This window comes from Schistocerca americana, chromosome 11 (assembly GCF_021461395.2).
Source record: "Schistocerca americana isolate TAMUIC-IGC-003095 chromosome 11, iqSchAmer2.1, whole genome shotgun sequence".
Lineage (NCBI taxonomy): Eukaryota > Metazoa > Arthropoda > Insecta > Orthoptera > Acrididae > Schistocerca > Schistocerca americana.
In genome coordinates, this window is record NC_060129.1 from 153,358,147 (window position 1) to 153,385,627 (window position 27,481).

At 38.3% G+C, this 27,481-nt stretch overlaps 1 protein-coding gene across 13 annotated transcripts in view; it reads right to left on the reverse strand.

The window, feature by feature from the left end:
• Positions 1 to 27,481, reverse strand: part of LOC124554092 (eukaryotic translation initiation factor 4 gamma 1-like) — a 656,327-nt gene that overhangs the window by 180,054 nt on the left and 448,792 nt on the right. For 12 of the 13 annotated variants that reach the window (XM_047128148.1, XM_047128144.1, XM_047128156.1 and 9 more), the window contains 3 exons: positions 24,871 to 24,999; positions 20,224 to 20,397; positions 9,027 to 9,182 (listed from right to left, as the gene is read on the reverse strand). In XM_047128148.1, coding sequence (XP_046984104.1) covers positions 9,027 to 9,182; positions 20,224 to 20,397; positions 24,871 to 24,999 — 459 coding nt within the window. The remainder of the gene's footprint in view (positions 1 to 9,026; positions 9,183 to 20,223; positions 20,398 to 24,870; positions 25,000 to 27,481) is intronic. The other variant, XM_047128153.1, reaches the window with a different exon arrangement.

Consider the following 27,481-nt stretch of genomic DNA (forward strand, 5'->3'; position numbering starts at 1 on the left):
TATGTTTGTGTTTGTTTGTGTGTCTATCGACCTGCCAGCGCTTTCGTTCGGTAAGTCACCTCATCTTTGTTTTTATATATATATATATATATATATATATATAGGGAAACATTCCATGTGGGAAAAATTATATATAAAAACAAAGATGAGGTGACTTACAGAACGAAAGCGCTGGCAGGTCGATACACACACAAACAAACACAAACATACACAAACATACACAAACATACACAAACATACACAAACATACACAAACATACACAAACATACACAAACATACACAAACATACACACAAAATTCAAGCTTTCGCAGCAAACTGTTGCCTCATCAGGAAAGAGGGAAGGAGAGGGAAAGACGAAAGGAAGTGGGTTTTAAGGGAGAGGGTAAGGAGTCATTACAATCCCGGGAGCGGAAAGACTTACCTTAGGGGAAAAAGGACAGGTATACACTTGCACATACACACACATCCATCCACACATATACAGACACAACCAGGCACATTTAAAGGCCTTTAAAATGATACATTATGTTTCAAATAAATTTGCTGCCTCTGCAGGGAAGATTACTAATTTCTTTAGCAAATAAAAAATAATTTCATTGTTCAGCAAGACAATGCCTGCTCGATTGTCAAAAATAGGGACATAAAATAAAACAAGAAAACAAGCTAACAACACTCTTAATCGTTGATAATCATTTGAACGTATTTTAATTCAGTTGACAGCTCCCAGCCACAAAAATACATTTTGTTTTCATTTGACATGAGAGCTGTGAACAAAGAGAAAACAACAAAAATCACAAAACATAAACAGGGTTAATGTGAAGAATAGCTGCCCCACCCACCCACTATAACTCATATCGCCCCAAGCTTGCACGATCTGGCAGCATAGGCGTGCAAGGAAACTTTTTTTTGCTTGTATACGGCTGCTCACTGCTGTTACAACCATCCTTCCAGTACCCAGGAGCAGGAGAAGCCACTGCTCATACACGACTTCAGCACTGCACACGCATGTGCACACGAGCCCGCTGACAACTGATCAAATGAAACTAATGCGAACAGATATGACGTCTGCGTGTACATCTACACTCTGCAAACCACTGTGAGGTGCATGGCACACTGTATGTCCCAGTTATTACAGTTTCTTCCTCTTCCATTCACATACGAAGTGCGGGAATAATGATTGATTGAATGCCTCTGTGTGTGAAGTAATTATTATAATCTTATCCTCACAATACTTACGTGGGCAATATGTAGGGGATTTTACGAGGGTGAGTCACACGAAAACCTTAAATTTGTAATAACAAATCAAAATTTTGAGCCATTATCCTGTAAGTTGATAAGCGTGCTACAAACGGCGTGCAGAATGGCCTGTAGGTGGCAGCATAGTGCAGATGCACAAATACCATTGCAGCAACAGTATAAAGATGGCCACTCCACTTGCGATTTGCACCAGGGAAGAACAGCGTTCTGTTATTTGGTTTTTGCATAGTGAACTTATTGAAATTCATCGACGAATGAAGGTTCAGTATGGTGATGCACATTTGTCACAGCAGCAAGTCAACAAATGGAGTAGGAAGTTCACAAATGGTGCGACTTCGATGGAAGATGCTCGTCGTCCAGGTCAGGCACAATAAGTTGTGACTCCACAGAACATTGCAGCAGTTGAAGCCATAGTGAATGAAAACTGCTGAGTGACACTGAATGACATTGCAGCATGTTTACAGTTTACTCATGGGTCAGCACACCACACTGTGCATGATGAGCTCCAGTTACACAAAGTGTCAGCAAGATGGGTGCCACAGCAGCTGACTCCTGAAATGAGAGAACGACGTGCTGATACTTGTGAAGAACTTCTTTGACGCTTTGAATGAGAAGGTAATGGCTTCCTTGCAAGAATCGTTACTGGGGACGAAACCTGAGTTTACATCCACCAACCGGAAATGAAGAGAGTGAGCAAGGAATGGCACTATTCCTAACCACCAAAACCAAAAAAGTTTCGAACAAAACCATCAGCAGAGAAGGTTATGCCGACTCTTGGGACGAAATAGGCGTTCTTTTGGAGCATTACATGCTTAGAGAGACCACTGTCAGCAGTGCATCATACACAGATCTCCTAAAAAAATCATCTGCGTCCTGCAATCAAATCAAAGCGACGTGGATTGCTGTCAGCAGGTGTCCTTTCGCAACATGACAATGCAAGGCCCCACACTGCCCATACAACAGTTGCAACAATCACAGACCTGCATTTTGAGTGTCTTCCTCATCCACCAAGTTCCGTTCTGATGAAGAGGTACGCCACACGGTGCATATGTGGTTGCGCGGACTACCAAAAGAATTTTTTGTAAAGGAATTTATGCACTTTGTAAGCACTGCAGGACTTGCACTGAGCGTGGGGGAGATTATGTTGAAAAGTGATACAGCTTGTACCACTTCCGCACAATAAATAATATTTTAAAAAAATATTTAAGGTTTTCATTTGACTCACTCTCGTATTATATTCCTAGAGTCATCATTTAAAGTCAGTTCTTGAAACTTTGTAACTAGACTTTCTCAGTATAGTTTATCTTCAAGAATCCTCCAGTTCAGTTCATTCAGTACCTCTGTGACACTCTTCCATGGATTAAACAAACCTCTGACCACTTGTGCTGCCTTCCTCTGTATACATTCAATACCTCTTGTTACTCCTATTTGGTATGGGTCCCTCTCTCTAACTGGTCGCATGAGTTATAACTGTCTCCTTTGTAGACTGACTGAACTTTACCAGTCTTCTACCAATAAACTGAACACTACCACCTGCTTCACTCACGAATGAAGCTACACGATCATTCAATTTCCAAAGTGTTACACCCAGGTATTTGTACGAGTTCGCCAATTTCAACAGTGACAACTTGATATTGTAGCCATAGGCTACAAAGTTTTCTTGTTTCGTGAAATGTGCAATTCATTTCTGAACATTTAAAGCAAGCTGCAAATCTTTGCACCACTTTGAAAGCTTATCAAGGTCTGACTGGATATTTATGAACCTTCTTTGAGACAGTTCATTATGGATAACTGTGTCACCTCCAAAAATGTCTAAGGTTCCTATTACCATTGCCTGCAAGGCCATTTATATGCCACATAAACCGTACAGTCCCAGCACACTTCCATGGGGCACACCTGTAGTTACTTATATATCTAGTGATGACCCTGCATCCGTGGTAACATGCTGCCCTCAACCCAGTCACAAATTTCACTTGATCCCCATACTGATTATACTTTTGACGACAAGCGTAGGTGTGGCACTGAATCAAATGCTTTTAGGAAATCAAGAAAGACTGCATCTGACAGCCTTGATCCGAAGCTTTCAGTATATCATGGTTGGCACTGAGATCATTCTATTTGAGATATCTCATTATGTTGGAGTTCAGAAAATGTTCTAAGCTACAACAAATTAATGTCAAGGAAATGTGACAGTAGTTTTGTGGATCACTGCTACTACCCCGCTTGTAGACGGCACGGTCTTTTGTTTGAGGGATCCGCGATAGATTAGTTACAGGGGGCTAATGTAGCTGCAAAGTCAGTATGAAATCTGTTAGGGATCCGTCAGGCTCTGTAGCTTCGCTCAATTTTAACGAATTCAGCTGTTTCTCAACATCACTGACACTAATACTTATTTTCAGTGGTACGAGGGTTAAATTTGGGCTGTTCTCCTGAATTTTTCTTTGTAACGGAACATTTGAAAATGGAATTCAGAACTCCAGCTTCGCTTTTCTACCATTAATTTCATTTCTTGTCTCATTCACTACGGGCTGGACATTAACTTTGGTGCCAGTAACAGCCTTTACATACAACCAGAATTTTTTTTGAGGTTTTGTGAAATATCATTTGACAGTATTCTGCTGATCTGTTTCTTTTAGAAGTTTCTCCATAGTGACAATACTATGGAGGTTTCTACCCACTATGGACCCTCTACCGAGTGCGTATCTGTCCAGTGCATGGTGAACTATTCCTTTAAATATGAGCCTGAGTTCATCTACATGCTCCTGCCCTCTGCTGAAAGTTTCAAGTTCTTCACTGAGATACAACACTACTGATTTTTATATGCTTTACTGAACATATGTACCTTTCTGCTTGTTTTAGTTGTCCTTTGTACTTTGGTAATCAATGTTACCACAACCACATCAGTCACCGACCTCGAAGAGGTCAGGTCTATGTGTTGCCATTAGATCCAATATGTTTCATAGCTATCTGTTCTATGTAGTTTTCAGAGAAGGCATTTACTAAATTGTCGGACGGTTAAAGGCCCCTCCTATCATTTTATGTCCACTCCTAATACCGAGTCTTGCCCAAACAATCTCTAATACCGAGTCTTGCCCAAACAATCTCTAATACCGAGTCTTGCCCAAACAATCTCTAATACCGAGTCTTGCCCAAACAATCTCTAATACCGAGTCTTGCCCAAACAATCTCTAATACCGAGTCTTGCCCAAACAATCTCTAATACCGAGTCTTGCCCAAACAATCTCTAATACCGAGTCTTGCCCAAACAATCTCTAATACAGAGTCTTGCCCAAACAATCTCTAATACCGAGTCTTGCCCAAACAATCTCTAGTGCAGTTGTAATTTCTACCTTGGTGGATTTGAGTTTCTCGTCTACTGCGACAAATACAACACCCCCATTTCCCTATCCTTTTCGATACACACTAATTTTCCCCAAACATCTCACTTATCCATGTCCGGTTTCAACCAACTTTTAGTACCTAATGTTATGCGAGTTTCACTGGTTTTCATGAACACTTCAAACTGTGGGGTTTGTTTCGAATGCTTCGACAGTTTAAAAAATTAAGATTTTTAATCCTTTCACCTGACCAAATTAGGGGAAATTAGGGGAACCCAGTAGTTCTCAACACTACGACTCACCTCTCAGGAATACGTAACCTAATTTGTCACAGAACCTTCAAAGTCTCTGGTTAAATTCTTCCACTCAACCCATAATCAAAGGGATATTAACAGTTGACGAGACCATGCTGCAAATTGTGAGCTTCGTTGGGGAAAACCGTGCACAAGGCTGGTCTTTTCTCAACCATCTCTTGTCAGTCAATGGTATGATCCAAGTATGACCTCTGAGCCCAGAGTACAGGCATCATTTGTTCTAACATGTGCCATCACCTCCGGTTGGTTGCATCCTGTTCCCTCAATGGATGCTGGCATAGCCTCTACAATATATTGAATAAGGCCCCCAGGTACACACACTGAGTGCACCTGGTGTCCTTTCCTGGCCCTTGCTGCCATTTCCCTAAGGGAAAGCAATTTGTGGTTACGAAATATTGCATATTTTTCGTCCTAAAGCCTTTGACACATTTTGCTGTCGGTAGACACCTGTTATTTTAAGGTTGCAGTATTATTCAGCAGTAGGAGACTAAAGCAAAACTCTTTGTTAGAATATCAGTTATTATGAGTCATAATTACAAAAATTTAACTTGAAACTAGAACAACGAAAAATTCCTGGAATTCTAAAAAATTCACCATGCTTTTCCCGGTTTTCTCCCAGATGAAAAAAAAAGTCCTGGATTTTTCCATGATTTCCTGGTTCTCATGGGATGTGAACACCCTGATTATAGCAAAGGCACAGATGGATTTGACTCCTGTAACTATTTCGAAGTGTTTTATGAAAGTAGGATTTGAGTTCATGGAAAACACATAGGAACTTTCCAAATCTGGGAGCATTGTTGGAGAAAGCTATAGTGGAAGTTAGTGACGATAGCATGAGGAATGCTGTAAGGGATGCTGTTTTAGAAAATGAAGGTTGCACTGACTTTTCCATTGTTTTAGATGGGAGCTGGCAAAAAAAGTGGACATCTCTCCCTACACTGCGTTGTTACAGCAACAAGTGTAGACACAGGAAATGGCAGACATTATGAACAAAGACTGTCAAACTTCAATAGATTAATAGGAACATAAACTGAAATGTGGTTATAACTATGACGGTAACAGTGGTGGGATGGAAGTATCTGCTTAAAAATCTGAAAGATCTGAAAGATCAGAGAGAGAGAGAGAGAGAGAGAGAGAGAGAGAGAGAGAGAGAGAGAGAGATTAGAGGAATTCCAAAATGGAATGTATCGGCCATGTACAAAAACATTTGGGGACCAGACTTCAGACATTGAAAAACAAAAGATTAGATGATGGTCAACTGCTGGCAGGGCAATGTCACTTGACTAAGAATGAAACAGAAAAACCTACAGAGATATCATGGACAGGCAATGAGAAGGATTAAGGACAAAATACAGGGTACAAAAAATTACCGTATTTACTCGAATCTAAGCCGCACTTTTTTTCCGATTTTTGTAATCCAAAAAACCGCCTGCGGCTTAGAATCGAGTGCAAAGTAAGCGGAAGTTCTGAAAAATGTTGGTAGCTGCCGCCACAACTAACTTCTGCCGTCGAATATATGTAGCGCTACACAGGCATGCTTTACAGGCACGAAGATAAATACTGGCGCCCAAACCTCTGCTTCAATAAATAAATTTTAAAAAAATGTGGAAGACGAGCTTTTTTCTCCGCCCCGAGTTTCGTCCACTGCATTATCATTATCATACATTATCCAACGAAGTAAATACAAATTCCGTATCATCGAATGTAGCAGCTTTTCAATGTACTACGAAAATCCGATTGGCAAGACTGTTTGGGATGTTTGTTAATATGGCCAACTCTACGATTCTCTTCACCATAAGAATAATACGAGTATAAACACTTTGTCATGTATTGTTTTGTGTTGTGTTTGCTGCTATCTCATTTAAATCCTGTCTGCCTAATAAACTACGAAACTAGAGTGAGACAACAGCAAACGTGGAAGAATACACATATCATGTCATGTTTATATTCATATTATTCTTATGCCTAATAGTGATACAGTCAGAAATGAAGCACGGCAATTGACTAGATTTTTAAATTTAAGATGACTAATTTCTGTGCAGAATGTAATGTACTGAAGAGGCGTCTGCAAAGATTTTCAAACGGAGAAAAATTTTCGGTAAACTCTCGTTCAGAACATCTATCATACGCAATCTATTATTTGGTTCTTGTTGATCATTATCAAAGAAAGCAGCAGTGTGAGTAACAACAATAACAGTCTCTAGCCATTGTTTCGCTAATAAGACTATTCCTCTTCTTTTTTTTTTTTAATTGTCAGCGGCAGTAGCGCGCAGAAAAGCAAGCCATGTCGCAAGCGGCGACAGGTCGTAAACACTCATTATCGGAATGCAACAAATAATGCACGACACAGTACAGCAATGCATTTTCAGCTTAGAGTGACGTAAACACCTATAACAAAGAGAACGGCACTTATCTGATCAAAGAAAAATAAGCAATCAATTCAAACCAGACGAAGCACGTGAAAAAGGAAGGGTACCCGTATAAATACGGACGGAGCACCTGACGCATAGCAATGGCTACCTGGTAAAGCTTAACTGCTAAGCTTACGACTCGAGTCAAACTACTGTAGCTGTATCGTCATTTATTTGACCTAAATTAGGTCTCATTACAATGGACCAACTTTGTTTTGATTTGGAGATGCGGCCTAAAACTTCTCTCTCCCCTTGAATTTCGAGTCTCAAATTTCAGGTGCGGCTTAGATTCGAGTAAATACGCTATGTACAGGCATATCTGCAGACTGAAGTCCATGTCATGTTTCTGCTCAAAATGTGACATTACTGTAGAAGTTTAACAGTGCAAAAGTGACAGGAGAATTTTATTCACTTAAGCATAGTCTTCGAGCAGCTGTACTTTGTGCTATAAAGTCAAAATATAAGATATCTGGCCAGGCCTGATCTATTGAAGAACTGTTTACATGAACAAACCCAAAATCCAACTGGGTGTTTCAAGAGCTTGATTTGGAACCATCTCCAAAAAACAGTGTTTGTAGGTATGCAGACATTAAAAATGATAATGTTCTCATACAACTGTGGAAATATTGACAAGTGTTGGATACTACAAAAATTAGGGGCTATTCCTGGTAAGAATATAGTTTCAGGTGTTTGCCATTGTGGCAACTGTGGAGTACAAGATGCTGAAAGATCTCTGGGAAAAAAGAAAAAAAAGGGAAGACATTCAGTTATATGTTGCAAATGAAAGCTGGAGGACACGCAAGAGGCAGACGAACAGAAAAATATGCATCAGGTGGTTTTAATCATTGAGTAATCTCTTGGGTGTAATTTTTTTTTTTACTAGAAAAGACCCTTTCTCTGAAGAGCTATTCAAGATTATTGAATAAAGTTTAGTATGTATCTAGGTAAATGCCTTCAAGCATGGGGCCTTAAATAACGTAAAATTTTGTAGTATTTTCTTCTAAATAAAATAAAAAGGAAGAAAAGTGATAGAAAATTTTTGATCCTTTTGTTTTCTAAAAATTTTTGGAAATAAGGAACTTGAACATAACTTTTTTGGTTCAGTGTAATGTATAGTACGTAGTTACTATCTGGTAGAAAATTTATTGCTGTAGGTTCAATAGCCTTCTCACAAATGGAACAAACATTTGGTGTAAACTTAACACGGATCAGAAATGGATATGTCCACATATAGGTTCCCTAACATTCTTAAGGTAAAACAGTAATTTAAATACTTGTCCTTTGTTGCAAATAATTCTTCTACAGAATGTGGCGATAGTTAACATGCTTTATAAAAAAAAATAGGGGTTTCACATTAACATGGACACTAAAAAACATTCTAATTATATCTAAAAGATTAAGAAACACTGATGTAATACGCTGATGAAGTTAGTGTTTTCTTTCTGTAGCAGCCCCAAATTTTCTCACCAGACATCTGAATGTCTGCTCGCGTCAAAGTGTACTCAGATCTGTCTCCCGTTTTACACAAATATACCGCTGCCAAAGTATAAAATACTACAAAAGAATAAGATGGCGCTCGTCTCCTTTAGATGTAGACGTCCCCTTTTCTTCTGAGCTTATGAACCACACAAAGAAGAACTGTGTACACAACGCTGTCTTAATTGTATGAGGGATAACATGTCCCCAACAAGAGGGAAAGCTCACCTTGTTAATGATTGTCGGAATAGGCTGGTGGTCGGAGTGAACTGGCATCGGCCGAAACACCTCTGCCGTCACATCATTGCCGGGCTTCACACCTGGAGGCCTGCTGGGCAGCTCTTCTGGTGTCAGCACCTTGTCATGCTCTGGTCCGTTCACAACCTGAAAGCCGAGAAGTCTCTTAACTGCCAACCCCGAACTAATTCCTGGCTATATAATAATTCATCAAATCCACAATTGCTTAAAAGTTACAATGTTCACATTACCGGTTCCGGCAACTGATTTCTGTCTTCAGATGAGATTTTTCATCAAGATACAGTAAAACCCCTTTTACACTTTTCAGCGGATTGGTCCAAGAAAGTGTAAAATGCAGGGAATAGTAAAATATAGAAAAGCATAGAAAACAAGAAGCAAAAATGAATAAATTACTCTTACTGTCATTCCCTTTACACTGTTCAACATAGGAAATTAAAACAAAATTAAATTTCGCCTATTTTACAAATCTAAAATTATTGTTTTTGTTTCTAACAGTAATTAGCTCTACTAGTTTCGAGAAACTACATTAAGAAGATAACTGTGTTCTAATGTAAGACTTATTACTGAATCACAAAATTATGGTTTATAAAACTTAAAACACTACATTGGTTAAAACATTAAAGCTGACAGCCTTTGTCAAGGGAACGGCAGGCACGAAATCTTCAGCTTGATGCCGAGGAGGAGGTAACTCAGTTGAACAACATCCTGGGTAAGAAAAAAAGTAGAAACTCTCATCATGGCACAGAGCATCTTGAGGAGGAATGCTTACATCTCACATCACGCCACACCAACCTAAGGCTGCGCACCTAGTATGCATTAGTGTATTTCACACGGAAGTAACGATTCGTGAAGCCCATTATAGTGATGGCTATCTTCAAAACATTTTGGGAAGATCTTTGGTGTGCAGCAACATGTTACAAAAGTATAAATTCGAATTCCACCAAACTCAGCACGTTAGCTTGTTGACGCATTGAAATAGAGACTGCAAAGCGCTGTTGCAAGCCAATCATAGCTCATGTCATGTGATCTCGTCAGCCAATGACAGCAGATATTTAGAGTGAAGGACACGTGATGTAGTCAGCCAATAACAACATCACTGTTAAGTAGCATAAATGCACAAATAGGAAAAGTTAATGGTTTAAATTCATGTACAGTGTAGCCACAAGGAGAACTAAACTTTCACATATAACATTGGTCTTTTTAGAGTAGGTTACACTTTACGATTCATCACACCAATGTGCCAGTAAAATTTTAAACAATGACATTAATGTCTAGTCTTGAAATTGTTCCAAGTGGCTGTTCCTGAAAGTGTGAAGAAATTAACTGCACATTTTCACACGTAACATAGTTCACCTTGCGTAAAAAAATTTCCTTTTCGAAGAACTATTAGCAATTATTTTCCCGCGATCTCTTGGACGTGGGTTAATTTCAGCAGCTGCCAGAGTGCAAGAAAACAGGCGTTACTGCTAATGGACAGCTACAGCAATGTAGGAAGCCCGTATGTTCATACACATGTAGCATTGAGAGCTCTTACATGACGCTAGAAAAGAAATAGGCCACCAGAAGATACTACAAGAGCATAGGAATTTCGTAAACCATACTAAAATGCACAATTCAGCTTAAAGGACACATTCGTATGTCCCGATTCACAATGAAATAGGCCCCAGCCTGATTTTGGGACGCAAATTTTCTTGTATTGTCTCATGCTTGATTCATTATTATGGCACAATGCCATATGTGCCAGAAAATGAAAATGTGCACTTCAAATTCAGTGACCAGCTGAAACTAGCCAATAGTGTGGAATGAAATACTTAATTTCTTATAAATTTACTGATCTGCAGAAAAGATTGATAAGAGCCACATTTATTTAGCAAACCAACAAAAATAACTTTATTGTTTGCAAGGTATAAGGTAATTAATGCTAGACTGCCAAAAATGTGCAAAATAAAATAAATTCAGAAAACAAATTAACAAGAATCTTCCGTAATTATGTGAATGTATTTTAATTCACTTGATAGCTCCCAGCCATAGAAATGTTTTTTGTTTTCATTTGATGTGTGAACTGTAAATGAAGAGGAAGTAGGACATCAGGAAAAAGCGAAATTGCTAAATGCTAATACGACTCGCTATCATCTCTACTCTAAAACCCAGACTGCTCATCTGCACATGCGCGAATAATGGGCGCACCAGAAATTTTTTTCTTTTGGCATGACTGCTACTTGCTACAGCTACACTTCAAGTAGCCAGAAGCAAAAGAAGGCTCTGCTCATATGCAGCTCAACTGCGTATGCGCACAAGCCTGCTGGCAACTGCTCGAAACCAACTTAATGTAAACAGGTGTGACGTGACACACATTGGAAATAGTTTGCTGTTATGAAGTATTTCATAGTCTTTGTCCTAAAGCCTTTCATTCATTTTGCTTGTTATCAGTTCTTACCAGTGAAAATCACAAAAATTGAACCAAGGACTAAAACATTGAAAAGTTCCGCAATTCTAAAAAAAATTCCCTGTTTTTTCTCAGTTTTCTTCCGAATAAAAATACCTTCGGTTTTTTCCCAAATTTCCCAGTTGTCTCAGAGTATATACACCCTCTCATAGCATCATACATTAATACTTGACTTTCTTGATAAGTGGCAATATTGCTGTGTACTCAATGTTCACCTAAGGGACCGGCAACCTCTCAGACACTTGAGCAACACAGAGTTGCATATGTTCAAGGCATTCCCTTCCCGGACTCCGTAAATCACAACAAGGATGACAGACAGCAGGACTGTCACATGTGCAGAACTGGATCGACACAAATTACTCCGCACCGAGGCTATATAGTGTAGCGCAAACTATGTTGCCAATTCAGTTCGCCCCACCAAAGCTCTGTGCCAACTCATGCACCGAGTCTTAGCAGTCCATCTGTCAGAGCCCAGTTGGAAGCCACCGCAGTGGAACCTACGACTATCCCGTGATGCTGCCGAGAGAAACCCGTCAGCCAACTATGACAAACACTCAACCTCCATCATTAGCTATTATCAGTGGAATATGGTTTCATGACCCACTACATTTATTGACAGTGTGTTCCAGGTGCATGTCAGTGTCTGAGGAGTTTTATTATTTTTTATTGAGAAGTGTTTTTCCTTTGTTATTAAATCTGTGGTCATAATAAACCCTTGTTCTTGTTTATCTGTGTCTTATTACTGGTTATCAAGAATCTCGCCACGGGAGATGTAGCAAATATGATGTATAAATCACTGACAGACATGTTCAGAATGATCATCTGGCAGTACTGTATAGCTTGATGAAGCTGTTAGGAAATTAATCATTATCTGATAACAGCAATTTCTGAAACTAATGAGGTGAACATCGTGATTTAAGTTGTCTTGGACATAATAAATTACTATACAAACAAAAGTTCACATAATTATTTGACAATATGTCTATTTTTAAAAATTTGTGACTGCACTTTTCAACATTCCTAGCATACAGAAAAGATACCCTTTCTATCTGTCCAAACATTTTAGAGGTCCGTGTGGTACCCAAAAGGTGTTACTAACAGATTCTCCAGAACCAGACCTGTACACTACACACAATATAACCACACTTCGGGTATCAAGAGCACTGTTTGTGATAAAATGTCCAAACCACAAACTGTATACACCATGACAAATGTATCCATTGTCATTGTCAAGAAGCAGACAAAAGTAAATATACATTTTAGTAACTACCCACCAACAAAGCTGTTAATTTATTTACATTGTAGTGTAGCACGTATCCCAGAAACAAAATTAAATTTTACTGTATTGTGTAGACATGCTTTTACCTCCATATAATATGAGACTAATGCCGAAATCAAGGCACAACAAAACTGTTTAACTACATATTTTCATATATGTTGCAAACCTATTAAATTCCAATCATCAACTGATCGCCTCAAATGAAATGTAACAGTATGTTTATTCGATCAAAAATAATTTTGAGGAAAACTAAAAATCGTAGGCATTGCCTCAGACATTTGAAATAAAGAGAAAAAAATAGAAAGAAAAATGTATCTCATTTCCTTTATCAGGGTGAACCAGGCTAGGTTGGGAAAGGCTGGAAAGCACGAGTGGGGAGAAAGCTCTTTGCCTGATGAAGACAAAGTTCAGAGCTCATGCACATCAATCTATACTGTCACCTACAGTCCACAAGCTTACGGTGCGGCATGTTTTTGGCACTAGGCCCTCTCCGCCTCCTCTGCCATTAGCAAAAGGTGTGCGGGAAGAACAGATTGTCTTCCCTCTGCACACACTTAACTTCCTTATATTTTCCACTGTCATCATTTCGCGAAATTTATGGGGGAGAAAGATAACACATATTTGACTCATCGTTATTTAATACATCTGAAACGTGAAATTTAACTGTGAGAGTAACACAAATTTCTTTTAGAAAATACAAGAGTTAGTTTTAAAAGATTCAAATGGTTTTACTGTTTTTCAAAATGTTCCCTGTAACATCAACACATTTTTGCATTCGATTAAGGCAGCTCTTAATTTAATGCTGCCTCTCTTGCTGAGGCACTTGAGAAACCAGGCTACTGTAACATTCCACTGCTTCATCTGACTATGAAGAAATGATTCTACCCCATTTTGTACTTAGTTTTTGGAAACAAAAATATATCTCAAATTGATAGCCATGTTTGTGTAGTGAGGCTCCACGGTGCTGACTTGTAAGGCATTAAGATACTCAATAGTTAGTTTAGATACAACGGTGTGATAAAAATCATTTTTTGTCAAAAGCTTTTCCAATGGCACGTCCATCTTATAATGCTATAGTAACATTACGGCCCACTTCAGAAAAAGAAAACTAGCAACCATATTCTTACGCATACTGCAAATTCATATATAAATCTCATAAGCTTAGGTTCTGTTCAAAAGACTGAACTAACATTTCTTTTCTGGATAATAAGATTGACTCTTACGATTCATTACGAGTATTGATATACCAAGCCAAATTTTAAGTGCCAGCTGGAATTTCCAAGACTTTCTGCAACAATGCGGATGCATTTTGGATCAGGAGTCAGTTCATGTGCTACCTACTGACAACAAAATTTTCTCACATCTAACTGCTGCTGTAAAATGTCTTTGAATTTACCCATACCAATGCCAAATGTGACCCGAATAAATGCGTAAGATGTCCATCTATCATTTTCAAGCACCAATTGAGCAGCAGCAGTATTTTCATCAGTAACAGCAGTTCCTGGGTGACCTTAACGAAATTCACCAATAAGAACGAAACACACTTGATTTCACTGTACAATTATAAATTGTTCACTTACAAGAGGCTTCTTTGATAAGTGCATTTCTAAGCCAACCTTCACTTTTTTAAGCATTAATGACGATTTGAAATCTTAAAAACCACGGCCCGCCCATGTTCTCTAGTCAGATTCTTTTTTTTATGCACAGAGCAAATGGAACTATATGGCAATTACCTAGCAAAACATTAGAAAGTAGCTGCCAGACAAACAAACAAAAAATCATTTGTTTTTACAACCACAACTGAAAATTTTCAGTCTCCATGATACTCAACATTGGACACCACCTCTCATTTCTGCCCTTTTTGTCTGTTGATAATCTCTATAACACTCTCTCACTCTTACTGAATGAACCTATGGACTCTTCATTGTATTTTACTACAGACACATCTTCCTAATTATTTTACAGCTGTTACTACTTCCAATGATTGATCTCAAGTGTGTAAACAGTAGAGGGACTTCCTGCCCATTATGGGGAAGTATGTTGCATTTGTTTATGTACAGGCGTAAGTGGACTACCACCAATCCTCTAAAAGTCTTCCTGCACTTTATTGCAGTTCAACAGTGTTGCAACACTCCTAACATTTGAGAGAAAGAGACTGGGTTTCAATACCCCTTCAATGCATAAGACAAGTCATTAGCTCAACTGCTTAAAACAGGAAAAGTTGCTGCCTCCTTAAGGAAACCGTCTCTGAAAGCAGTTCAGGAAATGCTAACTAGGTCTCCTAATGCTGCTTTATTCAGCAGTAGTAATGGAACGCCCCTGTAGCAATAACTACATGAATGTTTCTCACTGATAAAGCTGGTTTCACTACAGCCCGATCTGGTAAATGACGACTGCACAAATCTATACATTACCAGAATGCGTTGTGCTCAGGTCGATTCTCAACTCACTGAAGTGTGACAGAAGCTACACAGTCTGACAATAATCAATGTCATAAATGCTCCACTCACTTAACACAGTGATACCGTACATGTTAAAACGTACTTTACGGTTACCGACAATTAGCTGCAGTGTCCAGCATTCCCCGGGATGTATAATGTCTGTCACGTGAAGTGATTAGCACTGCGCCTTTGAAACACCATTTGGACTGCAATTGTCACTCAGTATGTACATGCTGATTGTTAACGGCCTGCCTCTGAGTTAGGGGTGTTGATAAAACATTGATATATCGATATTTTGGATAAAAATGGCAATACTGAGTGCCAATATTTTCATTTTTTTTTTTCGAAATTGTTGATAAATATTTGAAGCTGTTGTTTTGAAACTGCAGCAGAACAAAATTTCATGTTCACTGTATGAAGCAGTGTCACTACTTTTTGAGCTTTCATCATGTCCAGTCTCTCTCCGAATGTGCAAAGCTAGTGTATTTGGCGCAAAACAATAAGTCTGATTGCACTAGGGGTGGTGGTGTGAACACAACAACACTGGCGTTAAAAGACACTTTTTAATGCAACATTGGCATTCTTCAAAAACAGTTGCTGAAAATGACAACAAAAATCTAAATGGCAAGCTCAGTCTTTGCAGTGGGCAGACATGCGTGAGGGGAAATGCCGACTAAATTGGCGCTCGAGACAGAAACTGCAACATTTAGCTGCACCGTTCAGTTTTGACACTACAACTGCTGGGTCACTGGCATCGGGAGAAATGAAAACATAAGAAAGTCGACCGAAGCATTCTGGACAAATCCAATGTGTGATGATACTGAAAAACGGGCCTGTCGGTCACCTTTTATTGTTAGCAAAGTGGTTACTGCCCAGTGTGAACAAGTATTTTTTTCCAATTCTTGCTCTAGGGAGGAAAGGCAGGCTGCTAGCTTGTTGATGCACAGAATATCTAATAACATATCAATACTCTACAGCTGTAAAACTGGCTGTACATTTACAAAGTATAGCCGATATTTTTATATCTACTGTCGATATATTGGTACTTACTTTCAATATATTGAGGGCCGACAATGAATATCAACATAGCTATTTTCGATATTTTTAAAAATATTGACAGTCCTCGTTTCGATCAGATACACCTGGTCTATCCACTACCACGCTACTCAACTGTGATGTGGCCAGTTTACGTTTGCCACAGCTGTCAGTACAACAAAACAGGCAACAAACGATCATAAATATAATTTAATGCCTTACAAATGTTAAGGACATCAGTGAGATAGGCCTAAAATCAATTAGGACTTTCCTTTTTGGTGAGATCTTTCAGTCCCATTAAATATAAGGTTTTCTGTAAAATTAAAGGAGAAAGAATGGCCACCTAGAATTTTAAACTGCAGGACACAATTCCAAGTGCTGTAAATACATGTTTAAAATATGTTTTCCATCAGTTTCTTCCTAAAGAAGAAAAAGGTTAGGTCAAATTGATTGACGCTGTTGCTACAGCCTGAATTACCAACACTGGACCAACTACTACACTGATACGATCGCTCATTTGCCACTAGGACTTAGCTATCGGCACCTGTGCTGCGTAATACATCGCTTTGCCCTTGCCATACTCCTCACAAGTAGTTCGTGGCACAACAGTATTTCACGCAGTACTGCCTATTAAAATTTAGTACTGGCCAGCCATTCTGTTTCATTGTAACTGCACTGTTTCCACATAGGATTTTCATTTTTATAATAACTGTGTGATTGGAGTTTCTGGGTTCTCAATGGCGAGGTTATCAGTTCTCCCTGGCAGTTTTGAAGACAAAATAGAAACTATTCTGTTACCATTCTACATATCGCTTCATGGTATCAATTTACAACTGGAAAACACACACATACACACACTGCTTATTAAGCACGAGATGCTGGTCTGGCATACATGTTCACTTGTTACCGCTCATTCCACGTGACATCCCGATGCAGCTGACATCAGTAATCCCTTTCCTTTCCTCCCCCCCCCCCCCCCCCCCCCAACTCCACCATGCACTCACATAATTAATGGCCTCTGTTTTCTGAAATATAACAGGTATTATTAACGACTACATTGCACAGAGTCAGTTGTCACCCTGTATGGAGACCTGTTGCAGCATAATTTAAACGAAAGAGACAACTCATAACTGCGGCAGAAATTTCATGGAAGTGGAACTGTAGTTTAAAAAAGGTTAGAAAGTGTGAAGGCCACCTACATATTTCTGCAAAATAGCACCAATTCTTATAGAATATATGCTAAATTGGTCACTTCCATGTAAACAACTTCAAGCGATCTATGTAAGAGCAAAACTGAAGAACAAAACAACATTGCAAAACATTTAAAAATTCTATTGATAACACAAGCAACATTAATCGTCACACTGTCAGGTAAAGGCCTGGTTCAATTTCTTTCACTGACATACCAAATAGTCAACCGAAAATTCTAAAAGTGTGAAATGTGTTGTCTCCAATTCAAGAAGGAAGTGCGCTGCCACATCACTGCAACTTTTTCATCCGACAGCAACATTTCAAACATGTTCTGAAGATAACATACATCACTTTACATTGTCAAAGATTTTAGAAGGCTGAAAGGGTTCTGTACTGTATGTCCTATACAATGCAGAAATGAAGACTATGAGAAGACATGAGAGAAGAAAGCTGGTAACGTAGCAGAAAAGTGACGCCTTTTCCACTAGCTTCATCGCATATGAAGAATCTGACTGACTTCAGGATAAATTATAGGAAGAATTCATTCTCTTCAAAGAATACATCTCCTTTCATCGTACATCACCCACCTGACAGAGCAGCAACAAAACCTATTGTACATACTGGCTTCAGATGCACCCAGCTACTTGCAAATTTCTCAAGCAGTATACTAAGAGTGGATTTATAGGATGCAAAATCGAACTAGTTAATTCTGAACTGGAAGATGATTTCAACACTAATGTTCATAGAAGACTAATTACTTAGAAAAAGCGGTATGTCTTAATCTTGCACTGGTGCTTTATAGGTAGCGGGGAAATCTAAACAAGGTTGGGAAGACAAGGATTTGAAATTACCTGTGAGATTTATCTATTGAAATTTGAAAGTTCCAGTTGCTAATCTTGTTATACTCGCACAATCATTTCATACTTCATCAAATAGTGTTAAATGGAGTTCATTACAATAAACATGTAGGCAACACTTGTGAAATAATTCTGGTACTCTGGGGATTGTCATCGCAGTCACACACGAGCTTGATATTTGTTGGCTCTGCATACTTCAGAAGGAATCCATTTGAAATTTGTGGAGAACTACCTCCATTACAAATTGAACAATCTCAAAACCAACATACTTCAGCCACTTCTAGCAGCAGGAGCAGCAGCAGCAGCAGCAAATTGTCACAGTAACATTTTACAGTGATCCAGGAGCTATTTTTATTACAAATCTAGTCACAAACCAGAAGTGGTTATCAAACAAGTTACTAATTTCAGTCAATGACAACCATCTTCATACCTAAACATTAGCATACATAAATCCATTGAGGTCCAAGTATTTTGACAAATACAGAATCATTAATAATTTAAAACAAATATGACATTTCCACACCCGAGTAAATGTGTGCACATCGTGTCATTCCATATATAGATGGAACAGTTGCAATAATTAGGTACAGAAGTTTTGTCACGAAGTTACAAATTTTTAGTACCGTGAACACCACTACAACTTCATGTTGACACTTTAAGGAAACAAATTATACTGCAGAGTAGTGGCCAACACACTAGATGTCACTGTTGCACATCAGATGGAAGACTTAAATAAAAACACACTAATCTGGTATACAAAATTTTAACCCAGAATTTAATGCAAGTAGCTCTCAAAACTCAAATGACTGTTGTGACAATATTATGAGAAAGGAAGTTGCTACTCACCATATAGTAGAGATGCTGGATTTTGTGTGTGTGTGTGTGTGTGTGTGTGTGTGTGTGTGTGTGTGTGTGTGTAATACAATCAACCATTAAATTAAAACAGAAGTTAGTGACGAATTGTAACAAGGAAGGAGGCTTTATATTTTAATAAAGTTCTGAAGAAAATTTTAGCACCAACTGCAGAGACAATCTACCATTACTGAATTGCGGCTGTGGTTCATAAGAATGGATGACATCAAAAACATCAGCACTGACTATGTCCAGTGTCCTTTTTGTTACATATTATTTGTACACCATTCCATGTGCTCCTGATTGGTGGTTGGACTGTACAGATGCAGCTTGGCAATTTAAAAAACCTTTGCTCTGCTGTATTAGTGAGCTGCACACCTGTTGTTCAATGATCGACTGCACTTACAATGACACTTTGTAATTTCGTTATAGACTATTATTTTTAATAATGCCTCCATCCTCATTGTCATTATATTACAAATTACTGAGAACAATCACCTGCGTTTCGAGCCTATTTGCACTAATTTCTGAATGATAGATTTCACACACTTAATTAAAAAGAATATTTCTACTTAAGTAAAGTGAACTGACTTCCAGCAGCGTCATCTAATGTGTCAGAAAGCAGGCCCATAACTCATTGCTGTAATGCAGTATAACTTGTTTCCCTGAAAGTGTCAACATGTATGTTGTAATAGTGTTCATGATAAACTTAACTGTGACAAAACTTGTGTGGTTAATTATTGTCAATGTACGATCTACATACGTAATAACGTTTTTGTATACTGCATTTATGGAAATCGTGTCACTTATTTCGACTTGAATTCTGGCTCCTTATTTGTGTAGTTTGGTAATGTTTGTACGTCAAGATACCTCTGCCATTCACTTTTAGGTCGTAAGGTGGCCTTTGTGATCGAAATTAGTAACCTGAGTGATAAACAATTGTGGTCCACAGCTGCACTATTCTAGTATTACCATTTTTTCCACTCCTCCATTCACTATACTGATATTCTCCTAACACTATTACCTACTAAAGCATTGACACACTCGACAACAAGAATTGGCCTACCGGATGAGTATCTGAAGGGAAGGGCGGCGGAGGCCCCTGCACCTGTGTCGGCTGCGCCTGCAGAGGCGTGTTCGACACCTGTCCCTGCTGCGGGGGTGGGCTCGTCTTCTCACTCGCCGCCTTAGCCACACGTGCTGCAAACTCTGCCACCACATCCAGGCTCTGCCCAGTGTTCTGAAAATGTGTGCATTTCTCAGTCTCTTGTTATGTAGCTGACCAAAATATACTGTTAGCAAACAGTTCTTTATAATATCAGTGGGCACTCTCACATCTCAACTTTTAAACTGTCTTAGTCTTGGTATACATTAAAACAAAGTAGAAAAATCCCCAAATCATTTCACGAGTTTGCGGCATGCCAACTGCAATAAAATTTCACAATCTGAAGAACTTGCTAACTTCCCCACATACTTCAGACTGTATGCAACATGGAAAACCTTGTAAGCTAATTTAAGTAATTTTGAAACACACACCATGAACCAATACTTATAGCACATATGTGACAATACTTTAACTATGGAAATTATCTGCACAGAACACGTCCCCCAACTTCCTTACAGACACTGACAATTTCTACGAGTCATTTCTCCTTCACTAGTGTAAGAATGGGTTCTCACAGAACAGACACTGTGACACCAGTGAACACTGCCTATAGAGGAAACAGACAAGAGACAAGATACTCAAAGCGCATACCCCTTTTTATACACTCATTTTGCAAAGACAGCAATAAAATCTTTAAAAATTGAGGTTTTCAGCATCTATTGATTCCTTCTGTGAAACAAAAGGTGTCACATACCATTTTAAAAGCTAACCAAGTCCAAAAAGCTGGTGTTCTCACATAACATGCAAATGTGGCATCTGGTATTCTGTGCAGGCTTTAAGAACTGTTGAATGAGGCTCTGGACCAGGTGTATTTATACATCTTAGCAACTACATTCTTTGACATTATTATGTTATTTCATGTTAGATGTTACAATTGCAATTACATTAATCCAGCAAAAACCGACATTACAGAGTTTCACTAGAAATTAAAACGAGTACAACGACATAACATATTTCCGAAACTAACAATATTTTACTAGCGCAATTTTGAAGTGTACATACAGCTAACAATTAAGTTTTTAATATTCAGTCCAGAACATGCTCTAGTATTTTTACATATTTTAATTAATTATGTGATTTTATGAAACAATTTTGAGTTGGTAATATTTCCAACATCAAAATTACAATTCAAACGTTCAAAATGACATTTTACAACATTTGAAGGCTAAAATGCAGAATAATTACGTACAACACCAAATCTTACAATCGTGTTAAAAAAAATTAATGAATCGTTCTTCTAACATTATCTATGATGCAATTTTTTTTTTTTTTTTTTTCTGAATCAGGTTATGTCTCCAGTTTAAACTAATTCTCTCTAGTTTTCGTAATATGTGGACATTGCACTGAATTTCTCTATAGAACATTCCAGAGACATTAATTACAGAGTTGCAGATTTTTAGTTAGTGATTTCTGTAAGAACATATTTCCTTACTCGCAAAGACACATAAATGTTAAGCTTGACCAAAATTAATGGTTTACACAGTTAATTTGCATTCAGGTAAATAATCAATTTTTCTAATTGAATTACAATTACCAAACTGAATGATGAGGTCAATAACATTTATACACTATTAACACTGATTCCAGAACTTGTTCTTTCTCTTCAAAACATCCCAAAATTTGTATCAAAGTGATAACAACTTATCCTAACTGTACATTACATTACCTGATTACACACATACATTAATTGGTCTTTGACACAATTTAGCCTTTTCGTTACAACTGTTTCACACTGTTGCACTAAGTGGCCTTATTCACCAAATGTCCTTATACACTACCCACATCTGTTTTAGTGTGTATCGCATGCTACACAACCTGCTGCATCGGGTACTCTACATGACCCAATAGCCTGTTTCGTTACACCCTGAATACTGACCAATCCTCCTGGGACACACGACACTGCTTCAGCACAGAAAAAATATCTGTGCAGATGCTTCTGTAAGAATTTACAGTTATCGTAGTACTATAGTTATCATTATCAACACCATTACTGAAACAATTTCTCCATGTGAATTTCAAAATATGAGCTCCCTGCATTAAAATATATAAAAAGGTCCTTTCTATACTGCCAAATTGCTGAATTTTACACAGATGCTAGAACTTGGCTACACGCTTCTCAAAGATTATGCTTTGTCCTACAAGAGGTTGCAATCTACAAAACTGCAAATATTTTCTTTACAGATTATTTTAGTTAATTAGCTAATGCATTAGAACAAAATATTAATAAGTATTTAATGCTACAACAGCGAGAAGAAAAAAAGATTGAACTGAACTGTAAACAACCATAACACAATGATGAGCACAATAATATTCCAGCACCTGGGCTGGTAAGACATGAACAAAAATTTCAACCAAGTTATAATAAATGACAACGACACATCTACACCTAAGAAGAAAGGTGCACAAGCACAATTTCCCCAATTTCAGCTCTAGACCATATTTGTAATACACACACACTGCTTCATTTGTGGAAGAAGGGAGAACGGAGAAGCCTTGGTTCTGAACATGATCAATTTAGTGAGAGTAACTAAGATTTCTTTGTAACATCCTAGTCAGAAAAATGTCACCTTCATAATACAAATACAATCTCAACTAGAAATTATGAAATTAGATGCCACTTAACCTCTGATATATAAACAAGCACAATAGTCTAAACAGTTGCAAATACGCCAGTGTTAAATGTATTGTACCATTAAGTGTGTGTATGTATATTTATTCCATTGTCATTAGCATGCAAGAAGCTAGTTAAATGCAGCACCAGCACACCAAAATCCACTCCAAAGAAGATAAAAACAAACAGCCAAATGTGCGCAACATTACCAGAACTTGGTCCACAGATATTGCCACAACAGCACTCCACAACTATCTTATCACCAGGCTAAAGCAAAAAATTCAAATCTAAATGTGCAAAAAACACAACCAGACAGACAAGTGTTACAACTAACACTCAACGAGGCCAGTTCAATGCATGTTGTCAGCAATACTTACCTCAATGTCTGTGTAAGTGCGGTGTTACATTTCTGACACAAAACCCCGATTTTTGTGTTTGCATTCCCAATTTACTCGAAGCCTCACCAAATTATGCATTAGTTGATTTACGTTATTTTATTTGAATACACTGGTGCAATGTAAGAATAGCTCACAGGCTAGGAAAGTTAATTCTAATAATAAGAACCTGCTCATTTCTTTCTCAGGAGTCGCTACATTGTTGTTTTAACGATTCAACTTTCTGTATGTTCGAGAAGAACAAAGGACATTTAAAGGAAATGAAGAGTTATACATGTATGAAACAAGCTCCACTGACATGCATCTACCAGGTGTATAGTTCAAGTGACGGAAGCACATAATCGATGTGCGCAATGTGTTCCCATCGAGACATGTGAGGAGTGAACATTGATACTGGTCTCCCCCCCCCCCCCCCCCATCAATTCTGGTGCTGTCACAAGACTATTTCACTATCACCCGAAGTGAAAACTTTTTGTCACCTACATATAAAAAACTTTTATACATTTCCGTATCAATAAATTGATTTCAAAGATACCCAAACAACATCTTAAACAAATTTCCCTTAAATAAACATTAACTAGATAAGAGGGAAAGAGAGGAAGGGAAGACAGAATTAGGACATTTTTGAAAAATAAGAATCAGCACTATTAAGTTTCAGAGTTTAGTTTAGAAAGATACGTTTACTGATAGGTATGGAGCTGATCCTTTTTTAATTTTGGACAAGAATTCAAAATCCGAGAAGTTTTTTTAGAGCTATCATACATGGTGCACGAACTATCATACCAATCAAGTAGATATAAATTTGTAAACCAAATTGAATGAATACACTGCCATTTATTTCATATAGCACCTTTATTTAGCTAAATACTGGATAATGGCTAACTATAAATTAGTTTTTGACCGATGACATAATTGAAGTATATACAATTCTCATAAAAAAAAAGTCGTCTTAATACGTGCATCAAGAAGATCCAAAAAAATAATCTTTCTAACTACATTTTCTTGAACTAACCCCTAACCCAAAGCACCTTAATTTATAAAATTGCAACTCCACGATTGATTGACAGCACTACTACACCACAAGCCCTCCTAAGCTTGCTCCTCCATTGTCTCATGACCTATCACGACTATTTCAGTCTAAGTACTACTCTTGCCTTTAATCGTTCTTTCAATTTTTTAACTCGAAAATACTGTTCAAGTAGATACCTCTTCTTACCAACAGTGTTTGTAGTTGACATTTGAGCTATTCTTCTTAGAATTTCTTCATTTCTGACCTTTGCTGCACACAAATTCACTTCTATCATCCTCTGGCACCAAATTTTATATGCCTCCAGATACACAACCAATTCAAAATACAGACAATGCTAGAGAGCTGTAGATGAAACAACACAAACAGAATCCAGGGACACACATCACACTGGCCCCAGCAGCTACCACACCACACTGCAAACCACACCAGAGGACAGGACAGGACAGGAAACCTGGACACACATGCCGTCACCACAAACTCAACCCAAGAGAGAAAACCGTGCTCGTCTGTACCCCACTGTGCGGGAACTCCCGTGACTGCGGCCGCCTCCCGGCCGGCGGGATCCCGCCGTCGTCGCTCGCTGCCTTCGCCACGCGGGCCGCAAATTCTGCGGCCACGTCCGAATTTCCCTGAACCGAACTCTGTCGGAACAACAATCTCACTCAGTTATTGCTGAATTGGCATGTCTTCAGAGAGACACGGGACACTGCTACAATGTCGCTCAAACGTAAATGTACCTGGACCACTGATCGACTTGCACACACGTGCCTCGTGTTAACCTGAGTCCATTAGAGAAGTGAGTTACAACGCTACACGAAATAATTAGTTTGGGTACCAATAGCAGGGTAATTCTGCCAGCTGCAAGCATCTGGTTCAGCAATAGATTCAAACCAGCATTCTATCTGTCTCTTAACGAGAGAGCTACATTTTACATTCTGTTTACATTGTGATAAAGCAGACACTTTCTGCATTAATAAATGGACATTCATTCACTTTATTCAAACTGTTTTTGGTATTTTTACAACAGTACACAAAGTTAATTTTAAAATGACCACAAACCAGTCTACTGCTCACTATTTTTCCCAGTCTCTCGTACTTTCAAAACCCTCCTTAGTGATATCTAATTTTGAGAACTGCTTTGTAGTGCATAGTGAAGCTACGAGTCATTTCTGGGATTAGCAATTACGAAACATGAGCAGCAATGCCGAGTTTCATATTGAGGGAGGCTTTGTACATCTCATAACTGTGTAGGCAAACATTCCCAAGAGAAATGACAAAAATTAAGTTTATGATAATTTGTTTTCATTTTTCTGCTCCTCTGTGTCCTGACCGTGACAGCCCCAGCTGTAATTCAGTGTCAACACTGAAATGTAAGTTTCATGTAGTGTAAATAGGTAGGATAATAAAAGATCAGAATGAAATAAATTATTACAAGCTGGAACATTGTGCTGTCTTCCAGCTGCATAAGGCTGTGCACATTCAAGGACAAACTGCTATCACCACTATCTAAGCCATCATCATTAATAAGTCTCTACTTGTGACACCCAACAGCCTACAGGACTGAGTGGTCTAGGATTTGAATTGTCTTCTCATTAGGAATAATTTGATAGAAAACAAACCAAATATAAAAACCCGAAATTTAAATTAATCAGTGGCAGTTTGTTGGGCTGTCTAACAATAAAACTAAGGCCATCATTAGTGAAGGTAATTTCCATGACCTTGCATATTATAAAAGCATCTAAGCTTCATTCGCACTCAACTTTACTGCAGATACAAAATTCTGATACCTTATCACATTTTGTACATTAGATTTTTAACTTTGAATTGGTTACTAAGAAATAACTATCTAAGAAAAATGAATTTCTTATCATACAAATCTGGGAAAAGAACAAACTAAATTCATAACCAGTAAAGTTACGATGTCGACTCTAATATTAAGGGCAGCTGCCACTTTATCCATCCTTCCATTACACCTTGCTAAGCTTACATATCAATACTTTAATTTTCTAATCAGAATACTACTTAGGAGTGTTTGCAGGCTTTGACGGCAATGGAAGGGAAATTTTTGAACCCTATCAACAATTTCTGTACTAACAGGGAAAAATAGGATGAATACGTGCTAAACAGGTATAATCTTGCAAGTGGAAGAGCACCACCTGTGTTGTCATGCAGAGAAGAAACAGGATGTTCAATTTCTGCTTAATCTGTCTGAGTCACTAACACAAATGTAAAACATTTTAATGCTTTTTGTAATACTGGTCTCTAGATACAAGTCAATCAGTGGTGTAAAGACAAAATATCCTGAGAGATTAAACCTGTGTTCTAGACCACGGATGACAAACCTCGGCTTTTTGGATGATTCTCTTTCTACCTCAGACACACAGACAACTAGTGGCACACACTAATGCAACAGTATATTCACAAGAACATCTGCTAAGTGTGACAAATAGGAGAGAGATACTTGCGAAACTACAGCCACGAGGTAGGGACAGTACTGTCTACAACAAGGTGGCCAGAAAGCAGTATTCAGGATTTAGAGTTCCACCGGCAGCCAGTTCTCGTCTCCCACAAAGTTTGAAACAGGGTTGCAGTGCACTTACAGGGTCAGCAGCTCTCGTGTCACACGCCAAGGTTGGTAATTCGTTTACAGTGGTCACAGCCAATAGTGTGATAGTATACGAACCACGGAATCTGGTGAAGACTTGGTACAATATCTGGACTAACCACATTTGTTTTCAGTAAGAGGGACCCAAATTAGGTTTTAACTATCTGGTTACTACAATTAAAGGTTGGTTACTGATTTTCAAACTTATTTGGTGAATGAAAAATCTAAAAATGCTGACATACTAAAGTGTGTAATGAAGCTAGAGGTTCAGATTATGCCGAACTGCTGACGGTTTGCTTGTGAGATGGCAAAGGCAATTAATCTCAAAACAAAAATATTGCCATAATCCACTGACGTGTATGTAGTACGAGGTGTAAGTTCATCATTGCAGTAACCTAATTTATGTCTCATTTTTGATTTTGCCAGAAATTTTGACAATGTGATTAAGTTCTAACCAATAAGGAGAAGTGTCAGTCAACTTCATTTACGAACCATAGAAAATTACAAAAGGGCATTCC